Source organism: Petromyzon marinus, chromosome 37 (assembly GCF_048934315.1).
Source record: "Petromyzon marinus isolate PM22_M1 ecotype Great Lakes invasive population chromosome 37, UKy_Petmar_22M1.pri1.0, whole genome shotgun sequence".
Taxonomy (NCBI): Eukaryota; Metazoa; Chordata; class Hyperoartia; order Petromyzontiformes; family Petromyzontidae; genus Petromyzon; species Petromyzon marinus.
This window is the reverse complement of record NC_133703.1, coordinates 14,874,156-14,898,888: the sequence shown is the minus strand read 5'-3', so window position 1 is coordinate 14,898,888 and position 24,733 is coordinate 14,874,156. Positions and strand designations below refer to the sequence as shown.

Genomic DNA, 24,733 nt, shown 5'->3' with positions numbered 1-24,733 from the left:
AGAATGTTATGAGGGGCAGAGCGCTACTCATCAGTAAACTCTTACAATTTCGCACGCACACACAAAGACAAAGATCCCCCATATAGCCTGTAACAGACTGTTGGGGCAAGTGCTGTTAGCGAGCAGCACATCTGAAGGCCCGAACGGTACGTGAGGGGGTGATTGGGCAGGACCACGCCCGACCGCCTTTGTCTCCCTAGTGGCGATGTTTACACACCGCACCAGCTACTCATTTTAAGCTGAGTCGACCTCGGGAAGACCCAGGACCGGTTTAGATAATCGTCACTGGTGTTGGACGTGAGGGGGAATCCAACTCAAATCACCTGGTTTGTCGCTACACAAACACTCTTACACACACACTGTCAACACACACACACCGTTAGGACTCTCAATACAGCTGGCGGGAGGATCGCTCTGCCAAAGCAAATAGTTGGTGGACCTTTCGTTTGGCAGATGCGAGTAGGCGTTTGCAAGCTGTTTTTTTTTTCCCCCCACGGAATTTGTTATGGTTGTGACACAATTTTGACACTCGCATTCTGCTCTTCCGGCAGGGATTTCCTACCAGCGCCTCATCAGGAGTGAACACAACCTTAAGACGAAGAGTTTCCCGGCGAAAACCAAGTGAGTTGGAGATCTCCGGATGAACCCACACCCGAGGCCTGGTTTTCACTGACCTGTGGTGTTTGCCAGGATGCAGTCTAAAGGACGTCTTGACTCTTGCAAGAATAACCTTAATAATAACTTTTAGCTGGTTCTAATCACCAGAAAAAAACGTCATACTCAAATTGTAAATGTTGTGTGTTTACTCTCCAATACACCGATTTGCTGAAGTTGTAACTTATTGGCACGTTTTGTTTACGTGACAAACCTTAATAATAGGGGTTTTCCCCTTTTTTTCTGGCAACAAAACTGAAACCTTTTTACGAGGATTCATGTCTGCATTAACCACAATACCTGCAGTCAAAATGCAAACAAAAACATACTATGATAATATATGCATTGCCCTTCAAACTGATTGGTCCACACCAAGGGACGGCTTTCTTTTGAGCCTCGACCCAATTGGTGCTCGACCAGATTACGCCAAAAGGCGTACAGCTCAAAGACAATGCACTATCAGAAAAAAGGGGAAAAACCCTATTATTACATTTTGGTACTGGCAAAGGAGGTCTAATGATGTAGATGCTCACCCCGAGCCCTCATTACTTTGATAGTGCATTGTCTTTGAGCTGTACGCCTTTTGGGGTCATCTGGTCGAGCACCAATTGGGTCGAGGCTCAAAAGAAAGCCGTCCCTTGGTGAGAACCAATCAGTTTCAAGGACAATGCATATATTATCATAGTATGTTTTTTTATGTTTGCATTTTGACTACAGGTATTGTGATTAATGCAGACATGAATCCTCGTAAAAAGGTTTCAGTTTTGTTGCCAAAAAAAAGGGGAAAAACCCTATTATTACATTTTGGTACTGGCAAAGGAGGTCTAATGATGTGACAAACCTTATGAATTGGCTGTGTCGGGTGGTGGTGAGGTTAACGACACATTTATATTTACGCGATCTAACCCAAAAAAAACGTTATTATGAATCAGCCCATAATCCCTCCCTTCGAGGTCGCTATAAATTGAGTGCCACTTTTTGGGGATCTCAACAGTGGTCGTCCTATGAATATATTCAGCCCCCTGCCATATGAATGCACACCTGTCAACCCCTTATCAGTGCCCTACCTTATTACACACCAATTCAGACCTTGTTGGTCACCCCGTGCCCCTTATAAATCTCAACGTCCATCCTACAATGTCCCATCACAAGGGTGAAGCACACATATACAAAAATGATGTTACTAAACAGAAAGTTTTATGTATTCATTTTGATAATTGGTGTCAATGATGCTACTTGTCATGCTACTGTCTGTGATCTTGCATGCTGATGCTTCTGCTTGCTTGATATGTGGATGCACACACTCATGTTGTAATTGTACAACAATACTCTCCAGAGTAAAATTGAAAAAAAAGCTGTCCCACTACTTTCTTTATTTGGCCATAATATTTAATTTTTTGCCCGTATTGAAATGATTGTACGCCATGTGGACCTGAAAACTCAATTTCCCTGTACAAGAAAACGGGTTACATCATATGGGATTGACAGATACGTGAATGTGGAATGAAACACTGCTGGATCAGGGCTGTAAACAAGGGTATGAGCTCATTTGGCCAAATCAGTTGGATTGCACCACGTCAGATGTCAGATGCCAAGCATCGCTGAGGCCCCCTGTAGTGCCTGCATTGGGGAGAACCACCGTGACTTGGAGAGAGGCCTACGAAAGGCACTGTAGGTAGTAGAGTGCTTTCACCGTACCCTCATTCATCAAATTGCCGCACATTTTACCGCAAAGTGTCGCAAATTGTACCGCAAAGTACCGCTAACTATCTCAAGGTCACTGCACAGTACCGAAAATGGCCTTCGAAGTGCTGCAAACTACCTCAAATTTACTGCAAAGCACTACAAAGTTTCCCCAACCGCAGCGCCCCTTCCATGCCCTCTTGCGTAGCACCACCGGTGGAGGTTGAAGGAGGCCCTCATCCAGCAGTGGATTGACAAATTTTGGCTGTACGTTACGCGTACATGTGCATGTCAATCCACATAATGGAAACGGCATGATGGTTGATTCTTAAGTAAGCTATTTTTTATTTTACCAGGTAAGGCCCACTGACCTATGTAGCTCTTTTTCAGAAGCGACCTGGCCACAAATGATAGCTCAACGAAGTAGCTTATCATGTAAAAATGTATAGCAGCCCAAAAACTCTAAAACGCGTGATGTTAATTCTAAATGTGGAGGGGAAAACCAGACGATCCGTAGAAAAATCCACGCAGCCACGGGGAGAGAGAGAGAGAGTACACGCAAACCCCAAATATACAGCTGGCATCAGGGTCGGGGTCGAACCCACGACCTCCTGCATGCCAGGCGAGGGAGATAACATCTTGCCAGTGCGGCACAACGAGGACCACCGGGGCCGTCTGAGCGCATCTGTCATCCTCGTCTTCCTCCCGCCTCTTCCTTGCTCCCTCCCTCCTTCCCCCTTCCTTCTCGCAGAACAATCTTCCTGCTGGACCCGGCAGAGATCCCTGCGGAGTTCATCGCCACGGTGGAGCAGGCCGTGCGGGCGCCTGTGCCCACCGACCACCGCACGGCGCTCATCCGGCGCGCACTGCAGGCCACGGCCGCCGTGCCCGCCGAGGGCGTGGGGGAGGCCCTCAGGGTAAAATAATGGGCCCCCTTCACTTGATCGCTGTGTGTGTGGTGGGCGGGTTCAGTCGTCCATGAATAAACAACACTGCTATGTGCCGTGATGCTGGGAAGCTAAGCAGGTTGGAACCTGCAACGGGGTGTATGTGGGGCAATGCAGGGCAGGGCAATTGCAACAAAAGTCCACTGTTGTACTGTGCTTATGAATACGCGATGAACTGCCTATGCTCCCCACCTTCCCCAAATTGCGCTGACCAACGTTGGTGAAGGATGGTCACATAACCCCCATGGCCGACACTGCGTGTGGGAGGCCTTCATCTGGCAGTGAATGACAAAAGGCTGTTGTAGAGTGTACACTATTATTACTATCGTTGTTGTTTGCTAAAAACTATCTTATCAGGTGAGGCCCACTGAAGCGACCTGGCCACAAATGATAGCCCGACGAAGTGGCTTATCGTGTGAACATTTATAGCAGCAACCAAAAACTTTAAACGCGTGGTGACGTTGATTCTAAACGTGGAAGGAAAACCCAGAGGACCCGGAGAAAAATCCACACGACTGCAGGGAGAGAAAGAGAGCGAGAGACACGCAAACTCCAAATATACAACGGGCGTCAGGATCGGAGTTGAACACACGACCTCCTGTATACCAGGCGAGGTAGTTAACATCTCCTAGCCACCGTGGTGCTCCCATAGCGGACATTGTCGTACTTTGGTAAGTCGCTGTGAAATCACCGGGTGACTGCTACGGTATAAAACATCCTCTCAAGCGGCTCCATGATGTGGATGTATTGAGGGCCGAGCCGTCTAAACCCCTGGGCGACTCAGCAGTGGCGTTGGACCGTTGTTTCTGCAGACCATGGGGGAGAAGGAACTGCAGCGGTTGTTTGAGCAGAGCGTGGAGATGATGGAGGAGGCGGCAAGGAGAGAGAGCCAGGAGCAAGCCAGAGCCTTCCTCCTGGACGCCACCGCCGCTCTGCAGCAGCAGATTGTCGACGTCGCCAGGACGTCCGGTGACGACCCCGCTCGCGCTGCCTATGGTGAGACTTACGGAGCCATTTGATTTTCACTCGGCGTCCAGGCATCGTCTGCGCTGTGGACAGCTACAGTGAAGGGAAAAAGTATTTGATCCCCTGATGATTTTGTACGTTTGCCCACTGACAAGGAAATGATCAGTCTATAATGTTTACGGTAGGTTTATTTGAACAGTGAGAGACAGAATAACAACAACAAAATCCAGAAAAACGCATGTCAAAAATGTTATAAATTGATTTGCATTTTAATGAGGGAAATAAGTATTTGACCCCTCTGCAAAACATGACTTAGTACTTGGTGGCAAAACCTTTGTTGGCAATCACAGAGGTCAGACGTTTCTTGTAGTTGGCCACCAGGTTTGCACACATCTCAGGAGGGATTTTGTCCCACTTCTCTTTGCAGATCTTCTCCAAGTCATTAAGGTTTCGAGGCTGACGTTTGGCAACTCGAACCTTCAGCTCCCTCCACAGATTTTCTATGGGATTAAGGTCTGGAGACTGGCTAGGCCACTCCAGGACCTTAATGTGTTTCTTCTTGAGCCACTCCTTTGTTGCCTTGGCCGTGTGTTTTGGGTCATTGTCATGCTGGAATACCCATCTACGACCCATTTTTAATACCCTGGCTGAGGGAAGGAGGTTCTCACCCAAGATTCGACGGTACATGGCCCTGTCCATCGTCCCTTTGATGCGGTGAAGTTGTCCTGTCCCCTTAGCAGAACAACACCCCCAAAGCATAATGTTTCCACCTCCATGTTTGACGGTGGGGGTGGTTCTTGGGGTCATAGGCAGCATTCCTCCTTCTCCAAACACGGCGAGTTGAGTTGATGCCAAAGAGCTCCATGTTGGTCTCATCTGACCACAACACTTTCACCCAATTGTCCTCTGAATCATTCAGATGTTCATTGGCAAACTTCAGACGGGCATGTATATGTTCTTTCTTGAGCAGGGTGACCTTGCGGGCGCTGCAGGATTTCAGTCCTTCACGGCGTAGTGTGCTATCAATTGTTTTCTTGGTGACTATGGTCTCAGCTGCCTTGAGATCATTGACAAAATCCTCCCGTGTAATTCTGGGCTGATTCCTCACCGTTCTCATGATCATTGCAACTCCATGAGGTGAGATCTTGCATGGAGCCCCAGGCCGAGGGAGATTGACAGTTCTTTTGTGTTTCTTCCATTTGCGAATAATCGCACCAACTGTTGTCATCTTCTCACCAAGCTGCTTGGCAATGGTCTTGTAGCCCATTCCAGCCTTGTGTAGGTCTACAATCTTGTCCCTGACATCCTTGGAGAGCTCTTTGGTCTTGGCCATGGTGGAGAGTTTTGAATCTGATTGATTGATTGCTTCTGTGGACAGGTGCCTTTTATACAGGTAACACGCTGAGATTAGGAGCACTCCCTTTAAAAGTGTGCTCCTAATCTCAGCTCGTTACCTGTATAAAAGACACCTGGAAGCCAGAAATCTTTATGATTGAGAGGGGGTCAAATACTTATTTCCCTCATTAAAGTGCAAATCAATTTATTTTTGACATGCATTTTTCTGGATTTTTTTAATGTTATGCTGTCTCTCACTGTTCAAATAAACCTACCATTAAAATTATAGACTGATCATTTCTTTGTCAGTGGGCAAACGTACAAAATCAGCAGGGGATCAAATACTTTTTTCCCTCACTGTAACTCCCCGAGGTCTCATTGTGGCTCCTGACATTGTGCAAAAGCGTATTATGACCGTGACTCATAATAAATGTGCGCATTTGTTATCGAGTGTTGAGCTTCTGTCGCACCGTACGTGGCCAACCGTGCTAATGGGAGGTGCGGGGAAAGGACAACAAATTAAACGCAAAAAAGCAGTTCGAAAGAAATTTATTTTCAATCTAGATTTAAAAGAATTGAAAACTCAAATAAGATGAGAGCAAGGCCTGAAGGAGCTGTTTACCATCCACCTCCCCATGCCTTGGTGAGTTCCGGTAGAAAATGCTAAGTTATTTGGTGAATTGAACCAGAATTTCTGGTTGTGGGCGCACTTTCCACCAGCCTACTCAGCTACTACGGAGTATAAGGACGAGGCTGCTTCTGCATTTACATGTACCTCAAAGTGCCTTTCAAACCTGTTCCGTTTTTACTTCTCCTAAATCCATTTGTGCACATACACCACGCGTAATTGTCTCATCGCCTCACTACATTCGTCACTAACGATGCATTCTAGCTGTTAGTGAGAATGCTAATCTGGAATTCGGAGCGGAGAGAGTTTGGCGGAGAAATTGACCGACACTACCCCCCCCCCCCCCCCCCGTAACCATTGGAGATTGCACTTTGCACTGCAGCTCTTCGATAGCTCTCCTACGACGAGGTAAATCAGTCCGTCCTTCTTCTCCCTCTATTACTCCGAACAAGAACGTCATTTCCTGCAATGTCAGCTGACTGGCTACGGCTAACATCAGTGGCGGGCGATATTTTGAGCCGCCACTGTTGAGTTTCACCCCCCCCCCCACCCATCCACCTTCATTTACCTGTCCGTACTAAACCATAATCGTGAAGCATGGACAAATAATCCTCCTCCACCACCACCACCACGTCCGACAAAGTGTGCGGAGGGCTGAATGTGTGAACGTACACGACTGTACTGCGATTCAGAGTCACGTCGTCAGAAAGAGAAAAAAAAAAACGCGCGTAACTTTCGCTACCAATATTATCCACAAAGGTGACGATGCTGGTCGTTGTAAATTACCGGCCTAACGCCGTAGCCGACTTGTCAATGTTGGGGGTTTCCTCTCCAACACACCGATGTGCTGCTCTAGTAACTAACTGGCATTTTTCGTTTACGTGACAAACCTTGCTTGTCGGCTGTGTCGGGTGGTGGCAGGGTTTGGCGACACATTTACATTTACGCGATCTAACCCCCGGAAAAAAAATACCCCTCCTTCTTTACGGACGCATAACTTGTTTAATGGCAGCGAAATTCTCCGTGGATGTATTCGTAGTGTGGGACGCCCATCGGGGATTAGGGGCCGTCCACAAATGACATCACGCACCTGGGGGGCGGGAAAGAGAAAAGTGACGTCACATCAGAATGCGCAACTTTAAATAAATCTAGACAACACGTTCTACTTAATTAAATCGACTTATTAATGAATGTTTTCTCCTACAACATCAAAATGCAGCGCCACATTAAATACGCACTACAATGACAATAGTTTAAAGCGATTTGAAGCATGTTTAATTTTTTTGGGAGAAGGGGGGGGGCAGAGCTTTGTGACGTCATATTTGAGGGGGGGCGGGTCTGACTTTTTCTGACGCCGTGTGACGAGGGGGCGGGGGTCAAAAATCGCCCAAAATCGCGTGACGTCATTTATGGACGGCCCCTTAGCACAGCGGACTCGACATACAGAAGTCGCCGGTTCCAATCGATCTCCCGGCACGCCATGGTTAGTCTGCGATCGGCAGGTTCGTGTATGGCGGGATACAGTGTGGGCACTCCCACCACCATTCCGAGACGTCTGTCCAGCACGTGTGTGCATGTATCTGTCTTGAGCCTCGTTCGCACCGTATGCAGCCAACCATGCTAATCGGAGGTGCGGGTGAAGGACAACAAGGAAGAGCATTGGAAGGAGTTAGGCCAAACAACCGCTCGATAGGAGCTCTCTATAACGCCCTAAAAGTGGAAACCCTTTTCTGTCATCATTGCCTTAAAAAAAGCAATTGCGCGGTTGCACCTTCACCTTGTATATTGGTTGGCAGGTGTTCCGCCCTGTGCGAGGAACCGGCCTTGGTGAAGCCTTAATCCAGCAGTGAAATCGTTGCAACTTTATACGTGCATATTTTATTGTAAAACAATATGCTTCAGGACGTCATCTCGGTCCGTGCGCGTGCGCTCGTTGGCTTCGTTAGCTCGAGGTGGAGGTGCGTGTGACGCGGCAGATTGTGAAAGGGGACCCACAGCGGCGCACCTCGCTGCCGTTGGGTTTCTCAGAAAAACCGCGAGCTCGTGTTTCTGAGCACGGAAGCAAAGAGTGTGCGATTGGAAGGCCAGCGCACGCAAAAGAGGTGCAACGGGCAGAGTGCTAACGGGAATTGTTGCAATGATTTCGAGAATGCTGCAAGGTGTGGTGCGCGCGCGTGTGTGTGGTAGACCACATACCGCAGAGGTGATCTGTGCCCTGTGGATGCCTTTCAACCACACAGAAGAAATGTGCTCGCACAATTTTGGTAATTCGGCAGCCATTTTGTAAAACACTTGAGTTTGGAATCCACCGAAAGCGAAGCAGTTAAAATCGAGTGTCATAATTTTTAATTGGACTTGACTACCGAAACAAAACAGAACAACCAAGGGCCCTGATTTTAACATGCTGTGCGCGCTCGCTAAAGTGTCGGCGAGTGTTTTATTACGGATAAAATTCAAACCTGCGAGTTGACATGACGTGGTTATTCGAGGAGTGTTTTAGGGGTGCCGGTCAACAGTTTAGGTGCCTCGGTCAGTTACGTTAAGAGACAAAAAGAGGAACAGATGAAGTAGAAAACATTCACGTGTTCATTGGCGTCATCCAAGAAGTTAAGAAAAGCGAGGAGGCTCGAGCAGGACCTGGCATGGCTAGGGGATGCCTCCGGAAAGGATAAAGGCCGATGGTCGGTAATTATCATGGAGCGGCAGCCAAGGAATGAAACGCGACCAAGAGGTGGTCCACCGAGGAGATTGAGGTGGGGGGTGGCTCGGGAAGTCCTTCATCTAGCAGTGGATCGACCATGGCTGATGGTGCTGATGAATAGAGCTATGCTAGCTTGACTGGTAGTTTTGACCGTCACCTTTGGGTTTACGTGAATGATGCAAATATTTCGATGCTGCCGTGGTGTGACTAAAACTAAACTATTTTTGTTTTATTTCACCGGGTAAGGCCCACTGAGCTATATTGCTCTTTTTCAGAAGCGACCTGGCCACAAATCATCGTGCAGCAAAGTTGCTTACGTAAAAATGTATTGCGGTCAAATACTCTAAACGCTTGTTGATCATAAATACGGAGAAAAATCAACGTGACCACAGGGAGAACATGCGAACTCCAAATATACAACAGGAGTCAGGGTCGGGATCAAAACCACGACCTCCTGCATACCAGGCGAGGTAGTTAACATCTCACCACCGTGGTGCAATGGTTAACACACTGGACTTGCAGTCCAGAGGTCACAGATTCTATTCCATCTCCATGCACGGCAGTTGAAACAGTGGTGCAATTTTCCTAACCCCCCTCCCCACCGCGTCTGTCCAGCCAACAGTATAAATAGGTGCACGGCAATTAGTCAATCAACAGGGTGCGCGTGCGGTGAGGTAAAGTGTGGATGCTGCGCCAACCTTATTCAGGACGTCTGGCCAACCTCGATGAGTAAAACCAAAATATACCCCCCCCCCCCAGAGGGGCTCTTGAAGGCCTCGCTGTAGTGGAGGCCCTTTCACCAACAGGGCCTCCACTATGGGCCGCACCTTCACACCTTCATCTTGACCCCCGCCTACTTCAACATGCGTTCCCGCGTGTCAAGCCTCAAACGCTTAAAAGTGGCACACGCTCAGTGAGGGGTAAATTTCCCTTTGAGATGGAATATTTCCCCTGCGAGAAAAAAATAACCCCCACACACATCAACCGAATATCAGGCGTGAAGAAGCAGAGATGAGGCTTTAAATTTATATGGTTTTAACTCCAGCTGCTTTATTATTGTCTTCCTGTGGGCAGTCTTTAACAAAATGAGCAATATCCTTTCCTCGGATCAATTTTTCAAGAAGTGAGTTATTAACGGAAGCTACGGTGCCAATTGAGAGCAGATGCAAGGGGCTCCTTCAATTACCTTGAGAGTCATGAAAAAAGGCACCAATGCTGTGATCTCCCACGAGTCATAGTTATGCATGTGGGATTGAATGTGACAGGGCAGAACCATCATGGGAGTGAGGAATATATTTTGATTTCTAAATCGATGGAGACATTGTGCAGCATTTTGTAGGAAGTCAACTAGTGGTATTTTTTTAATGTTCAGCTGACTCCGGCCATGGTAATGTGGAATTTACAGCACAGGCCCATGGTGGACAATGGGAGATAAGCACTGCCCAAGCGGAGAAACACTTTGGCTTAAAAATGTTTGTAAGCGTGCTCTAGCCTTAATTCTCTCTCAAGATAACTTATCATCATCAGCATCCGCCTTGGTCATTCCACTGCTGGATGAAGGCCTTTCCAAGCTACAGCCATCTCACATGATCCTGCGATGCAATAATGAATCTGCCCAGCACCTCCAGTATGGTCGTGTTCTAATACATGCTCCTTTCCTTGGCTATGACTGTCAGTAGATCTGCTCGGAGATACATTCTCAGTGTATGAATTGTACATTCAATTGTGCCCTTCCAAAATATATTTCCAATTGAATGTACATTCTATTATTTTTAAACACAACCGTGTAACAATCATGCCTGTTATATATTGGAATCACGAGAACGTATTTTTAAAGTGCATGTCCAAATGTAATCGTAAGGATTGATCAGCTTTATATATATACATATGAAACCTGAAAAGATATGAAATGCCTAAATATGAATTATAAAGATTCTATACACAAATATGGTAATAATATGAGCATTTTTATAGTGCATGTGCATTCGAGGTACGGAGAGGTAACGCCGATAAGGGAAATAAATGAATAATTAAACGTTACATATTTAAAGGCTGCTTCTTTAACTTATATTTGAAATGCAATTGATTCATAATATCCACAGCTTGGCATCGCACTCGAGCAAAACATTATTATTGACAGAAAGCTCTATACAAATATCAACCTGAATTTATGTTATTCCTGCTATTAGCACAATGGCATAAACTACGACTGTGTGCACGGTTATGAAAATATGAGAAGCATATTCATCTTCTTTGGTTCTTTCGGTAAAGTCACCAGGTAGAATGAGAATAAAATAATAAATTGATAAAATAACACAATAATATTCTCACGACGTTTCGGCCACAACACAAGCGGCCTACATCAGGTGAAGGGACGAGACTGTCTGGTAGCACAGCGCTGGAGTGAAAAAGCCACGCTCAGATCACGACCTTTAAGCTGTGTGAGAAGAAACAGAGCGCCTTGACAAAGGAATTAGCATATAATTTAGCATTGAAATGGCTGAGTGATTAGCTTGTGACTGGTCACAGAAATGGCTATGTTAAAGTTAAAGCATACACATCTGCAGAGGCACTCCTTGACAAAGGAATTAGCATAGAATTTAGCATATTCTCACCGATGTGTTTTTTTGGGTCATATCATTAAAAAAAGCACACATCTTACACAATTCTGCTTCTCCACATTTGTAAGCGTACAAACAGTCGCACTTCATGCAATCGTGTCACATGACATTTGAAGCATATTGTTTTACGATAAAATATATACGTATAAAGTTGCAACGATTTCACTGCCGGATTAAGGCTTCACCAAGGCCGTTTCGCTCATACCTCACCATGCTGGTCACTACGAGTTGCGTGACGGCGGTGCCCCAGGCCTGTTTCACTGGCCACTGACGAACTCAGGTCATCGGGTTCATGGGGTAAGTGCGTGCTAACCTTTGCACTACTGCTTTCATTCAGTCACATGCTCGGACGACGATGACAATGAATTCAATCATGATTAGAGCAGGCGCAATGGTGCTGATTGTTTTCATTACTTTATTACCATACGGACAGGGTTAAAATATACCCGAGTTACCACGAGCACGTTTTCAAAACAATGTATGAATTCAGAAGTTTTGGCCTTGCCGTGTGTGCGTTTGTGTCTGTTTTTTTGTGTGCGCGGAGCGGTGCTTTGCGGGGATCGGTCGTGGTTAGCACGCCGTGCTGCAAACCTCTCCCCTAAGTTGACTCAGCCTTGAACGAGTAACCTGGTGCAATGTGTAAAACATGAGCACTGGGGGGGGGGGGGGGGCAAAGGCGGCTGTCTGGCGTGGTGCTGGGCTACCATGCCCCTCGTGTGTCGTCCTGACCTTCTTGTGCGCTACTCGCGAGCAGCAATTGCTCCAGCAGTCTTGTTTTATTTTGTGATGTGGTGCTGTTGTCTCCTTTTACCACAGCACGCCCACGATCCCATAACCCCCCCGGCTTAATTCTGGCTATGCATCTTAGCTCGGCGAGGAGTGTCTCCCGTGTAATATCGGCATAAATGTGGGTCATGGTGGAGTGCAGCGGTCTGTGTTATCACTGGAGAGATAAAGAGGGCTGGGACTGGTGGTGACCGTACCACGCTCTCGTGCCTGATTCCGGCCTTTATTGGGTGCCCACACAGTGCCCGTTGACCAGCTGTCTGTGAAGATAAAGGGCAGCCTCTTTGCTGATATCTGTAGTTACAGAAGCTGTGGATACCGAAATCAGACTGTAACATGGGCTCACCACTACTTCTCTTAGAAAATACCTGTCCGTAAAATTTGTCTTCATGTTCCTTATTTTGTGATCGAATATGCACCGTGATTATACGTAGAGTGTTAAGTTCGTTGATGTTGCAGGTCATGTGGGGTGGGATAAAGAGTGGGTACTTTCCACCTCTTATAAGACGTCTGGCTGGTGTGGATGAAGAGGTGGCACTTGAGAGAGAGGGGGGAGGCTGTCTATGTAGATCTCCCTCGAGCAGAGGCACTTCCGCCAGCAGTGGTGTGAGCAAGCAATTGCGGGGCTGCACCTTTCGCATGAACGCAACATGTGGCAGAATATTTTGGTAAAATAATGATTTTCTTATTTATTAAGGAATGCCACACTGAGTCATAGGATTCTTTTTCAGGAAGGTCCTGGTTTGTTTTAGCCAGTTCGTGATGAAGGTGTTTATAATACCACGTGGGAGGAAACCGGAGCACCCGGAGACAACCCACACCTTGCGCGAGGGGGGCAACGCTCTATCCCCGTACAGATGGAAACAGGTGGCGATCAGTCCACTTGCTGTACCGCCTTTTTCTGGCAAGCCAGGGTATGGCACCTCCTCAACGTCCACGGGAAGGGAGTTTCACAGCATGAGTGCGATGGTCCATCAACTCTGGCCGGCTGTTGCCTGGGTTACAGGCCACGTTGCTTTTGAACATTTTATTTTTTAGATTCTCTTCATTCACCTTTCTGACGCATGGTACATTCCAAGAAATGCAGGTCGCACGCCCTTATTTCCAGAGCTCATTTGTTGGAATGTTACGGGATTGGCTTCTTAAAATAAAGACGTGAGGGGTGGGGCAAGCGGAGTGATGGTCACAGTGGCGGTGTCCTTTTTTTCATTATAACGAAGATCAAGTGGACGAAGTGCTGCCTTTGTTGGCGATTTGACGTCAGTAATAGGTCACAGGTGGCTCGTTTTGTTGTTTGTTGTTGCTGCTGCACAGACGGCGTGGGCTCTGAGCGAGGAGGGGTGGAGGTGACGTGCGAGGGAGACTGCACGGCTGCGTGCCTCGCTCACGTCTGGGACAAAGACAACCTCAGTGAGGAGCGGGGTCACGTCATCGCGCCTTCGATTTTACTTTTTGCTTTGTCCCTTTTTCGTTCATTTTAAACTAAACTACTCAACTAAACGTTTTACTTTACCAGGGAAGGCCCACTGAGCTATACAGCTCTTTTTCAGAAGCGACCTGGCTTTCACAAATGATAGCTCAACGAAGTGGCTTATCATGTGTACATTTATAGCAGCCCGGTTTTTCGACGTTTATTGCCATCGCATTTTACCCTCTGTTACTCTCCCACTGAACCGATGAACCCCAATTTGGATTATGCTGCCCGTGGAAAATTGCCACCCACGTGCCGGCAGACAAATGCCATTTGCAGGTTAGGTGCCGAGTCACCTCGTGGGCACAACAGGGACATCTGCCGCTTGGGATGACCTTTCAAATGTGTTCGCACGAGGCGCGATGTTGAGCGCACAGGGAGGGGCCCTGTATCAAAGAAAACAAATCATTCTCGTGGTCTCCATGCGGACGGAAACGCGGCATGTGGCTTGCATCGACGAGGGCACCCATCCCCCCCCCCCAACCCTGTGCATGCACAGATTTCCTCTACCAGATGCTGCCAGCGGAACACGTCCCCAGCGCGGACCCAATGCCCGGCGGAGAGGGCTCCCTGACCGCCGCCCCCTCACCGCGGGACTCGCTCCTCTCGGACACGTCCTCCTACGCCGAGGACGACAACTTCGCCAACCTGCTGTCCTGCAGCAGCGACAGCGGCTACCTGGAGGATGATCCCGCCGCGGCGCTGCAGGCCGCGCTGGAAGCGGACGTCGGGTCCGGGACGCGCCGGGCATGCCACGGCGTGCCCTGGCAAAGCTCGGCGCAGGACCCCGCGGGGGGCCGGGAGAATTTACGGGCGGACTTCGCGACGATGACGCGGGCGGAGGAGCAGCCCCCGCCGTACGAGGAGCTGCTGCCGCTGGCCCTGAACGGATCTCGGGATGCGCGGTTGCGCAAGAGCTGCACGCTGCCAAGCAAGCTGGCAAACAGTCGGGAGCGCACAGGTTCCCTGCCCATCATCTCGGGGCCCTTTCTCGGCGAGTCCAAGCCCGCGCAGAGGTAATGGCCCGATCTGTCAAAGTCCCGTTGTCGTGAAGGCAGAAGATAAGCAATGGATAGATCGTGTTGTTGCAGGCACGCACCTGGGTGGGTTGTGTGTCTCGGATGTTCATTCAGACATGATGTCGAAGCTCAATGAATGAGAAAAAAAGGCATCAATGTTACTTTCAGGCATAATGCCATAACCCTCTAACGACATTCCTGAAGATCAGGGCAGGCATGTCACTTAACGCTTTGGAAGTGCACTTAAAAGTCCCCTTAAAATATTGATTTTCCTCATTAACACGGCACTCACGTCAGACGCCCCGAGGCATTGTAGACCAGATTTTCATTCAATCATCGACCTTGCTTGGGTCGCAGTCATCCAGAGGCGGGCCGTCAGGGCTTGCAAGACTTTTTCTGCGCCCTAGAGATTGTCAGAATCGGAATTTTTAAAAAATAATTTTATATATTTTCGTTAATTATTTCTATATTTTACAAAGTTCGTTCCCATCAGTCTATTAACGTCATTTCATTGTTACTCTCTCCCTCAGTTGCGCTGCTTCCAGTGCAGCTCATAAATTAGAGCTTTTATCCAATCAGATTTTCCACCTGTGCTGTCTCCGCCCCTCCGAGTGAAGAATCTACACTGAGGCCTTCAGAATGTCGAGTGAATCCCCTCTGCTGTTGAAGCAAATGGGAACGATGTTGCTGATTGTCATATTCTTCAACCAATTAGATTTCGAGTTTGCCATGTTGGGCGTTTTCTTTGACATGCCAGAGCCTTCTAGCTGGCCTAGCCGCCTACGTTAGCATTTTTCGTGTGGCGTGATCGGAGGGCCAGTTAGCTCACTGAAGTAAACTAGCTAGCACGTAACGTAGCATCATCTAAGATTTATTTAAACTTTATTTCGTGACGTTTAGATCTTTAGATGTAGTGCTTTAGATTTTTGGGTTTTTTTTTTTCTGTGGGGAAGCCTGTTGAATCCTGATTGTGTTATTTGTATTTTACGGCATTTTTGCTTGCTTGGTGGTCGTATAAGTAAATGTGACTGGTTGTTGGTTGTGAGTTTATTCTTGTTTCTTTGGTAATGACATTAATCTGTGCTATGCGATGTCTATTTGTGATGCAGCATCCTGTCGTACTGCGTAATAGTGGTACATCCTTGATGGTTTCAGTCACTGCAATTAGTGTATTGTAACTCTCATAGGTGTTGAGCCTCGTGTTAAATCACTTTATTCCACTCGATAAAGGTTACTGTCACTGTGAATATGGGGTGGTTACGTCGAATGACTATAGCCTGTAGCCCTAGTGTCATGGTGAGGTTATTCAAAAGCGGTTTAAGTGCGGGAGAATAGCACTGAAGGCCTAGGTGTAAAATACACAGCTCGCCACTGCAGTCATCCCTTAGCGGTTCTGTGGTCACCCAGAACAGGCCATGGAACGTACGTAGCGATTCAATGCCCGATTCAAAAGTACGAAGGAGGCATCGCAGCGATGTACTCCACTGCTCACTGACGCAAGCATCTGGCTCAAGCACCTCAATGTAAAACTATAGTTGTTGCTCTACTCGTATGTCAGCCATGCGAAGAAGATTAGTGGTCCTTTCCTATTCTTATTTACTTATCTTTTAATTGGTTGAACAAGAATGGACGCCTCTTCTTTAGTTCTCTAATTAGGGTTTAGGGTGCGTTTCATGCCGTGCACTCAAGGGGGACATTATTTGTGACCCCGTTTAACTTTCCTTATCGCTTGCGCCGAGTCAAACCGGGGTGTTTGTAACCGCGACGTGTCCAGGACCCTGTCGCACAAGATCTCTCACCGGCTGGGCCTGCTCCGGGACCGCTTGTGCCGAGCGCCCGGCGCCTCCGGCCAGCCGGGCAAAGCCGATTCGCAGTTCGGCTTCATTGAGCGGCCAGACGTGGGCGCCGTGGCCAAGCTGCAGCTGCGCGAGGCGGCGGCGCAGTGGCGGCGACGCGTCGCGTTCGAGGCGCAGGGCACTCGGCGTCGCCACTGCAACATCATGCGGCTCGTGGCGTTCGGCGAGGACCACATCCTCGGAAAGCTGGCGCGTGCCTACAACCGCCTCTGGTGGGTGGTGCTCGGCCGATTCGCGAAAACAAAACAAAAAAACTCCGCGAAAACTGTTGTTTTTAATTTGGCCAGATAAGGCCCGCTGAGCTGTATGGATATTTTTCAGAAGCGACCTGGCCGTCGCAAATGATAGCTCGACGAAGTGGCTTCATCATCGCGTGGAAATTTATCGCAGCCCAAATACTGTTAAACGGATGTCGATTCTAAATGTTGGAGGGAAAAAGTGGGGGACCCGGAGAAAAATCCCAAGTGGCCACGGCGAGAGAGAACATGCAAACTCCAAATACACAGGTGTCAGGGTCGGGATCGAATCCACGCACTCCCAATGGCAGAGCCAGGATTTTCAGGTAGTGGCGGCAACCCCTCCAGCAAAGATAAATGATAGGAGTTGTTAGTAAGTAAGGACTTGTCCCTTGCTTTTTATTTGACGCGTGTGCGGCGATGGCGCAGCCATCGATCGAGGTATCGAATTCGAACCGCGTTGTGTGATCGGCATCGCGCCCGCTGAAGGTGAATGCCTTCAGGGAAGTCGTGTATTGTATACGCAACTGCGCACAATTCTGTGAGTTACTTATAACGGCTTTGCCGTTACTTATTGCCAATTATGAACTCAGACTATTGTCCTATCAAACTAGATTGGAAGATTTCGTGACTGCAGGAATTACTCTTTGGTTCTTTCGGTAAAGTCACATCGAAAGAAAAATAAATTAAATAATGATAGAATAGACATTTCGATTGCAACACAAGCAATCATCATCAGGTACCCCAAACTCCCCCCCCCCCCTCTGCCCCACCCCCCCGTCTCTATTTAAGGCCTCGACACAGAGGTGTTGTCTTTCTGTGTGTTTGTGTGTCTCTCTCTGTGTGTCTCTGTGTGTTCTCTCTCTGCTTGTGTCTGTCTGTGTGTCTCCGTGTCTGTGTTTTGTCTCTCTCTCAAATTTAGCAATCTTTTGAAGAACGTAATCAACCAGGTAGGGTGTTGACTGTTATGTTAGCCGACTATCTGTGTTGTATTGCATTATATTTCTAGGTTTGCTAGGTTTGTTTTCTCATTCATTCGTACCTGATGATGATTGCTTGTGTTGCAATCGAAATTTCGTATTCTATTATTTAATGTATTTTCTTTCTACGTGACTTTACCGAAAGAACCAAAGAGTATTGTCCTATCATCTCATAGAGTCCCTGGCACATAATAATATGCTACACTTTGGCAGTGGGGTCGCAAAATGTCGATTTATTACTCATAAACCCCAATGATCTGATCGAAATCCCTAATTTCGATCGGATCATTGGGGGGGGGGGGGGGCACGTGCCACCCCACCCCACCCCCCACTGGCTCTGCCAGTGCGCGTTCCTGTATACCAGGCGAGGAAGTTAACATCTCTCCACTGCGGCGCCCACTTAATACTCTCGAAGTCTTAACTCAAGAGAACCACGATCAGCAGTTCTCAGGAACTGCTGATCGTTTTTTTTCTGGTGCACGTTTTTGCATGTTTTTTTTTTGCCTGTCCTATTTTTCTGTTCTTATTAAGTTGGAGTTGAATTTCATTTGTTACACGGCTGATCCCGTTTAGCCAGTTGCCCGGCTCTTTTCCACGGGAGATCCATGGTGTGTGGACACAGCAGCAACAACAAACGCAAAGACAAAAACATCATTATTTCAGAGAACGAATACACGATCCTGAAGTAATATTGCACAATTATGATAGGTTGGCCTATCCATTAAAATATTGTATTCCTGAAGTCTCCATTGTAATAAAATAAATAATCACACCTTCCCATATTAAATAAATAAATAGATGCACATCCTATCAGCGCCACAGCTTTCTGGGAGTGTATCTCACCAGCAGCATTGGTTCAATGCTCACAAATTCTGGAATGTGTTTAAAAATCGTCTTCATCCATCAAGTCGAGCTCGCTTGAAGTAATGCTTGCGAACTACCCAGTGTTTATGGGCAAAGACCGTTTCTGTAAGAAATGGTGCCACATTTGATGCTGAACTATACACTGTAATACATACTAATTTTGTTATTAACATGTTGCACACCTAAGCTTAATCGTTATTTTGCATTGTTTAATAATGCGGTACAATGTCACATATTTGCCTTGTCCAGTTAACCACCCACTATAGTATTTGTGCCGGTGTAGCTATCATTGTTCAAATATACCATCTTTACCCACAGCCATCTATATCTCAGTTTACAACGAATTGGCACTGTGACTGTCCAATAATAATAACGGCAACAGTATTGTTTATTTAATGTTGGCAATGTAGCAAAGTGGCTGACTTCTAATCGAAAAGTCGAGGATACATTGTTTGTTTTACTCAGTAGCCTATTATTCCAAAGACATCGATAATATAAATTGCCAATGTTTTGTGGAAACGGACGACGGCGGTGGCATGGAAACACACGACTTTGGTCCCACTCATGTGCAATTCCAGAGCAAAAAGGATTGCTTTGCCTTTTTTAAATCAAGATACGGGGAAGCTTTAAATTAGAGTATTGCGGCGTGTGCTAAATGCCATGATAAAGCCACAACGTCATGGGTATTTTTATGTGTTGTGTAAGGAGCCAACTTTGCCATTTGCACACACAGGATGCAGGAACTGTGGAACCCACAGCTGTTCCGCCACTACCGGCTGGAGATATTTTACATTCCACTGGCACAGAGGCTATCTTCCTCGGAAGCAAACTGCAATTCCAACTCTCCTCGGAACAGCTTCCAGACGACGGTACAGTCACTCCTCCATTTGCCCCCTATATCTCTTTCCTCTTCCACTGCGCAGCTCAGCCATGCTGGAGTCATGCCGAGCCAGCCGGAGCGTCTCGGGGAGGCGCCAGGTTTGTTTTTCCACTGCAGAACTCAAACCGCGCCACTGACGTCGCACGCACTGAACGGGGGATGAGATGCCATGCGGGTGACACGGTGACGCTTGTTGTTTGAGTCATCCAGCGACTAACGTCACACGCAATTAAGGTGTCGTTAGCTAGGTCCCTGGCTCTGCGTGCCGCCTGGTGGGTTGGTCCATTCCGAGGGCCGGTGGGCCAGCCTGTGTGGGGAAATTGTAAATGTGATCAGAGTAAAAATATATATTTTGTTAAATTAAAATATGATATTGCCTGTAATGTGTATGCTTCATTGCTTACTTATGCTCTAAGTTGGTCCCATATTCGGCAGCCACAAAGATTCCTCCCCACCGACCATTTGTTTTTTGCACCCAGCCCAAAATGGGCCAATGAGATCACATGGCAATTTGGGCCCGGTGTGTTTACAAATGCCTGGGCTGATTATTTGTCCCAGTCTGTCACTGATAGCTGTTAGACATATCCAGGTGTCTTTTGAGGCCAGCATATCACGGTTTGGTTCTGACTCGGCACGACTAATAGCAAGTGAAAAACAAAACTACCCGTACTATGAGGGCCCTCTGCTGGCTCGGCTCGGATGTGCCAGTGGGAAAGCAGTATAAATGTGCAAACACTATTTCATTAAGCCACAGAACTCGAGTATGCGGTACTGTGATGCCACATTTATATTGAACTCGACTTGAGCTGCATCTCGAATTCTCCTGGGCTATTTCCCTTACACCAAAAATACGTCACCAAAAAAAATGTTAAGTCAACAATGGTGAAGTTGGCGGAATTACTCTATGACGCATTTGACATTTAATTTTGTAATAAATGAGCTCTTGACATTTTTACTCGCAAGTACTTCTGCGAAAATCTTACTCAGAACGATACCTTCTGCCCACATGCAACTCTGAAAATCACAGAAATGCCAATTTGTTTTCTGACGAACACAAGTTGTCCTTCACGTTGAGTTCAGACCACCTCAAGTCTTCTCGAATTGCTTGCCCAATGGAAACTAGGTTTACTTTGTATGTGTGTATGTCAGGGCTACGCTAACAAGCATGCAGTCGGCACGGCAACTTGGGGCCCATATCTGAAACGGAGCCCTCTACTGACAGGCCTGTGGTTAGGGCATAAGTGGTCATCTTGGCCACATTGGACCCTCGGAGTGATGTAAAACTATACAACTGTTTTTCAAACTAAAAACTATATGTGGGAATGGTTTTATAGGGTCCACAAAGATAGCCATCAACATGAAGTTTCATGACAAATTAGGTGCCCGATTTAATATCAGTTGTCTGCCCTCGGGGACACATTCAGAATCGATGATGATACAGTATAGGAGTGAGTCAGCCTCTGGCCTGAGGGGGCATCGGTGGCTATGTCTGCTTCCAGCTACGTCTCTATGGAGACTGCATCTCATGAGTGTTATCCTTTGGTTCGTGTGGTTCAGTACAGTGCCTGTTCAATGGGAAAAACGAATTGTCGAATCGTTAATCTTTGTTTTTTTCGGTAAAGTCACGTATTAATAAGAAATAATAAAATAACATAATAGCGTACGACGTTTCGGTTGCAACAAGCAGCCATCATCAGGTACAGAAGAGCTAAATTTACGAGAGAGGGGAAACACATAACCCCAGATGTATACACAGACACCCAAGTAGGGGGAACTAACACAGATACAACAGGGGACACAGAGAGAGAAGCATACCAAACAAAGTTTATCAGAATTTGGAAACCATATAAAGCAACACAGACGGTCGGTCAAAACACAATTAACGCATAGCCTGGTTGATTACGTTATTTCAAAGATTGCTAAATTGCAAGTTAAGTATGAAATTTAAGATATAGATGGCACACACACACACATAGACATTCAAGTAGAGCGGACCAGCACAGGTACAACCACACAGTGAAGTCGCCTTAGATAGGCAGAGAAGGCAAGGCTGAGAGACAATGGGACATATTAGCATGATGTATGCATAGAGCAAAGTGGAGCACGGCAGCAAACACTCAGAAGCACCAACACCCACACACAGGCATAAACAACACAGAGAAACAAATCCAAGCACAGACACAAAGGCAGATACACAAGCAGAGACAACACACAGACAACACAAGACAACACAAAGACAGACACAAAGATGCAGACCTTATACCTCCCCGTAGAGGCGGTTTAAACTTGGTTCGAAGCTTTCGTGACTGCAGGAATTAATCTTTGTTTTGTTTCTCTGTGTTGTTTCTGCCTGTGTGTAGGTCTTTGGTGCTTCCGAATGTTTGCTGCCGTGCTCCACTTTGCTCTATGCATACCTCATGCTAAAATGTCCCATTGTCTCTCAGCCTTGCCTTCTCATGCTAATATGTCCCATTGTCTCTCAGCCTTGCCTTCTCTGCCTATTTAAGGCGACTTCACTGTGTGCTTGTACCTGTGCAGGTCCGCTCTACTTGAATGTCTATGTGTGTGTGTGCCGTCTATATCTTAAATTTCATACTTAACTTGCAATTTAGCAATCTTTAAAATAACGTAATAAACCAGGCTATGCGTTAATTGTGTTTTGACCGACCGTCTGTGTTGCTTTATATAGTTTCCAAATTCTGCTAAACTCTGTTTGGTATGCTTCTCTCTGTGTGACCCCTATTGTGTCGGTGTTAGTTCCCCCTATTTGGGTGTCTGTGTATACATCTAGGGTTATGTGTTTCCCCTCTCTCGTAAATTTAGCTCTTCTATACCTGATGATGGCTGCTTGTGTTGCAACCGAAACGTCGTACGCTATTATGTTATTTTTATTATTTATACATGACTTTACCGAAAAAAACAAAGATTAATTCCTGCAGTCACGAAAGCTTCGAACCAATGTCGAATCGTTGTTTTTTTAACCCTCCCTGCAACCTTTGGGTGAACTAGAATGCATCAAATACCATCCCCACTCATCCCCACATCAACGCAGCTTCTTTCATAATCAGAGACAGCATATGCACCATTCCCTAATGTTCCACTGGCACATATTGAAATATGTGTGCATATCGTATCAATGAAAATGATTTTGTCATGGCATTGGGCAAATGTAAAAAAAATGTTTAAGAGCATAACTGGATCCCATTTTTCAGCTTCCGATTTCAAAAAGTTTATCTAGACACGCTTTGCATTATATGTTTTAAGGAATTCTTGAGGTGCCTTTGCACTGCCATCATGCCGTGAAATGTTGAATTTTCCCATTTTAAATTATCATAACAAGCAACATTAGCACCTGATATTAGGTCTATAAGGGACCCCGGAAAAGCAATATTGCACCGCTTGCTTCATATCAATGACCAGGCTGAGGCCGTCAGAACACTTCTGCTCAAAATAATTCGAATGAGCATCTCAATCTTTTAAAGCCTAAAATGCCCTTCAACCATTTTCCCTCATATAATTCACCCTTTTCAGGAATGACGTTGCCTATGGTTACCGACAGGCGTGGTGCCAAAACCGACGATCGTGTTGATGAAAAATTACATCGATTTTTTTTTTTCTTACTGCTACGCGCAGGAAAACGACTTGTTGAAATCGGATGTCCTGATGAACATTGGGAACTACCTCGGTTCTGTGGATCCGTGGTACGACCGCAACGTGCTGTCCCTCTACGACATGCTGCCCACGCTGCTGCCAAAGGTGAGCGCGTGCCACCTCTGTTTCACCCCATGATGATGACGACAATACCAGTGGTGCTAATGATGATAATGACAATAACTGATACGGTGTGTAAAACGTTGGTCGTAATTATCGTTGTCTTTTGTTAAGTAACCGAGCGTTTGCTGCTCGTAACATGCTGACTATAATGGCGATAAAGATCACGATTCGTTTTTTGGACAGAGCGCCCTCCAATACGACGCGGTGTCTCAGAGAGCGTTGCATCTCACGTTTGCATCTCAAACACGTTTGAAAGGGCACCCCAGACCCCCAGTTGGCAGCTATCAGTGCGCAGCACGGGGCTCTGACTCAGCAACCCACTCTGACAAACGAGCAGCATAAGTCTGCCAGTTGAGGGGGGGGTGGGGGGGACGATGATCACCCACCTGTATCTATGTACATGTACGTTGAATTTCTTTCACACCGTACGTAGCCAACCGTGCTAATCGGAGGTGTGGTGGAAAGGACAACGAACTAAACACAAAAAGCAGTTTTGAAGAAATTAGCTTTTAATTGTGATTGAAAAGATTGAAAACTTAAATGGGATGAGGGCAAAGCCCGAAGGAGCTTTGTACCATCCATCTTCCCATGTCTTGGTGAGTTCCGGTAGAATATGCGAAGTGATTGGGTGAATCGAACCAGAATTCCTGGTGGTGTGCGCACTACCCACCAGCTTACTCAGCTGCTACTGAGGATATGGTTAAAGCTGATTCTACATTTAAATATACCTCAAAGTGCTTTTCAAGCCTATTCCGTTTTTACCCCTACTAAAGGAGAGTAAACCAAAACACAAAATCCCAAATCGAAGCAACTCTGAATTTGTTTCAGTCGAGCTCCAAGGATGAGGTGATCAACTCCCAGAAGGAAGTCAGCATGCTCATGGACATGATCCTCTACTACTGCCAGCATGCGGCGCATCCTCACCCCATCCCTCTCTACGAGATCGAGGTGAGAAGCAATGAGCGCATCTCGGTCTGATGCATGGTTTCCTCTTTTTTTTTTGGTGGCATCTCTGATAATGGCCCACGAGTGTGCTTAATTGCACGCGAAAGAGCCCCATCAACAACCTCTGGCGTCTCTGGTGAATGGTATTTTGTTTGCCGTGACGCGAAGGCAAGCACACCGGAGAAATTTGGAGGTCGCCGGTTCTATTCCGTCTCCCCGAGCGGCAGTCGAAGCAATTCTGCAAGTTTGTTAAGTCCCCCCCCTCCCCCGTCTCTATAGATTCAGGCACACGGCTGTTAGCCAATCACCAAGAGCACGTGTGGTGGGGTAAACGGTGGGTCCTCCCTGCCTCGTGAACCCTCTTCAACCCGACACGGCCAATTACTA

At 46.9% G+C, this 24,733-nt stretch overlaps 1 protein-coding gene across 1 annotated transcript in view; it reads left to right on the top strand.

The window, feature by feature from the left end:
• The window catches only part of LOC116949705 (phosphoinositide 3-kinase regulatory subunit 5-like), a 53,972-nt gene that overhangs the window by 13,842 nt on the left and 15,397 nt on the right, over positions 1-24,733 (top strand). Inside the window, exons 5-13 of the mRNA XM_032967314.2 lie at positions 552-621; positions 3,089-3,254; positions 4,097-4,280; positions 13,636-13,731; positions 14,292-14,808; positions 16,586-16,879; positions 19,481-19,616; positions 23,261-23,383; positions 24,230-24,349. Coding sequence (XP_032823205.1) covers positions 552-621; positions 3,089-3,254; positions 4,097-4,280; positions 13,636-13,731; positions 14,292-14,808; positions 16,586-16,879; positions 19,481-19,616; positions 23,261-23,383; positions 24,230-24,349 — 1,706 coding nt within the window. The remainder of the gene's footprint in view (positions 1-551; positions 622-3,088; positions 3,255-4,096; positions 4,281-13,635; positions 13,732-14,291; positions 14,809-16,585; positions 16,880-19,480; positions 19,617-23,260; positions 23,384-24,229; positions 24,350-24,733) is intronic.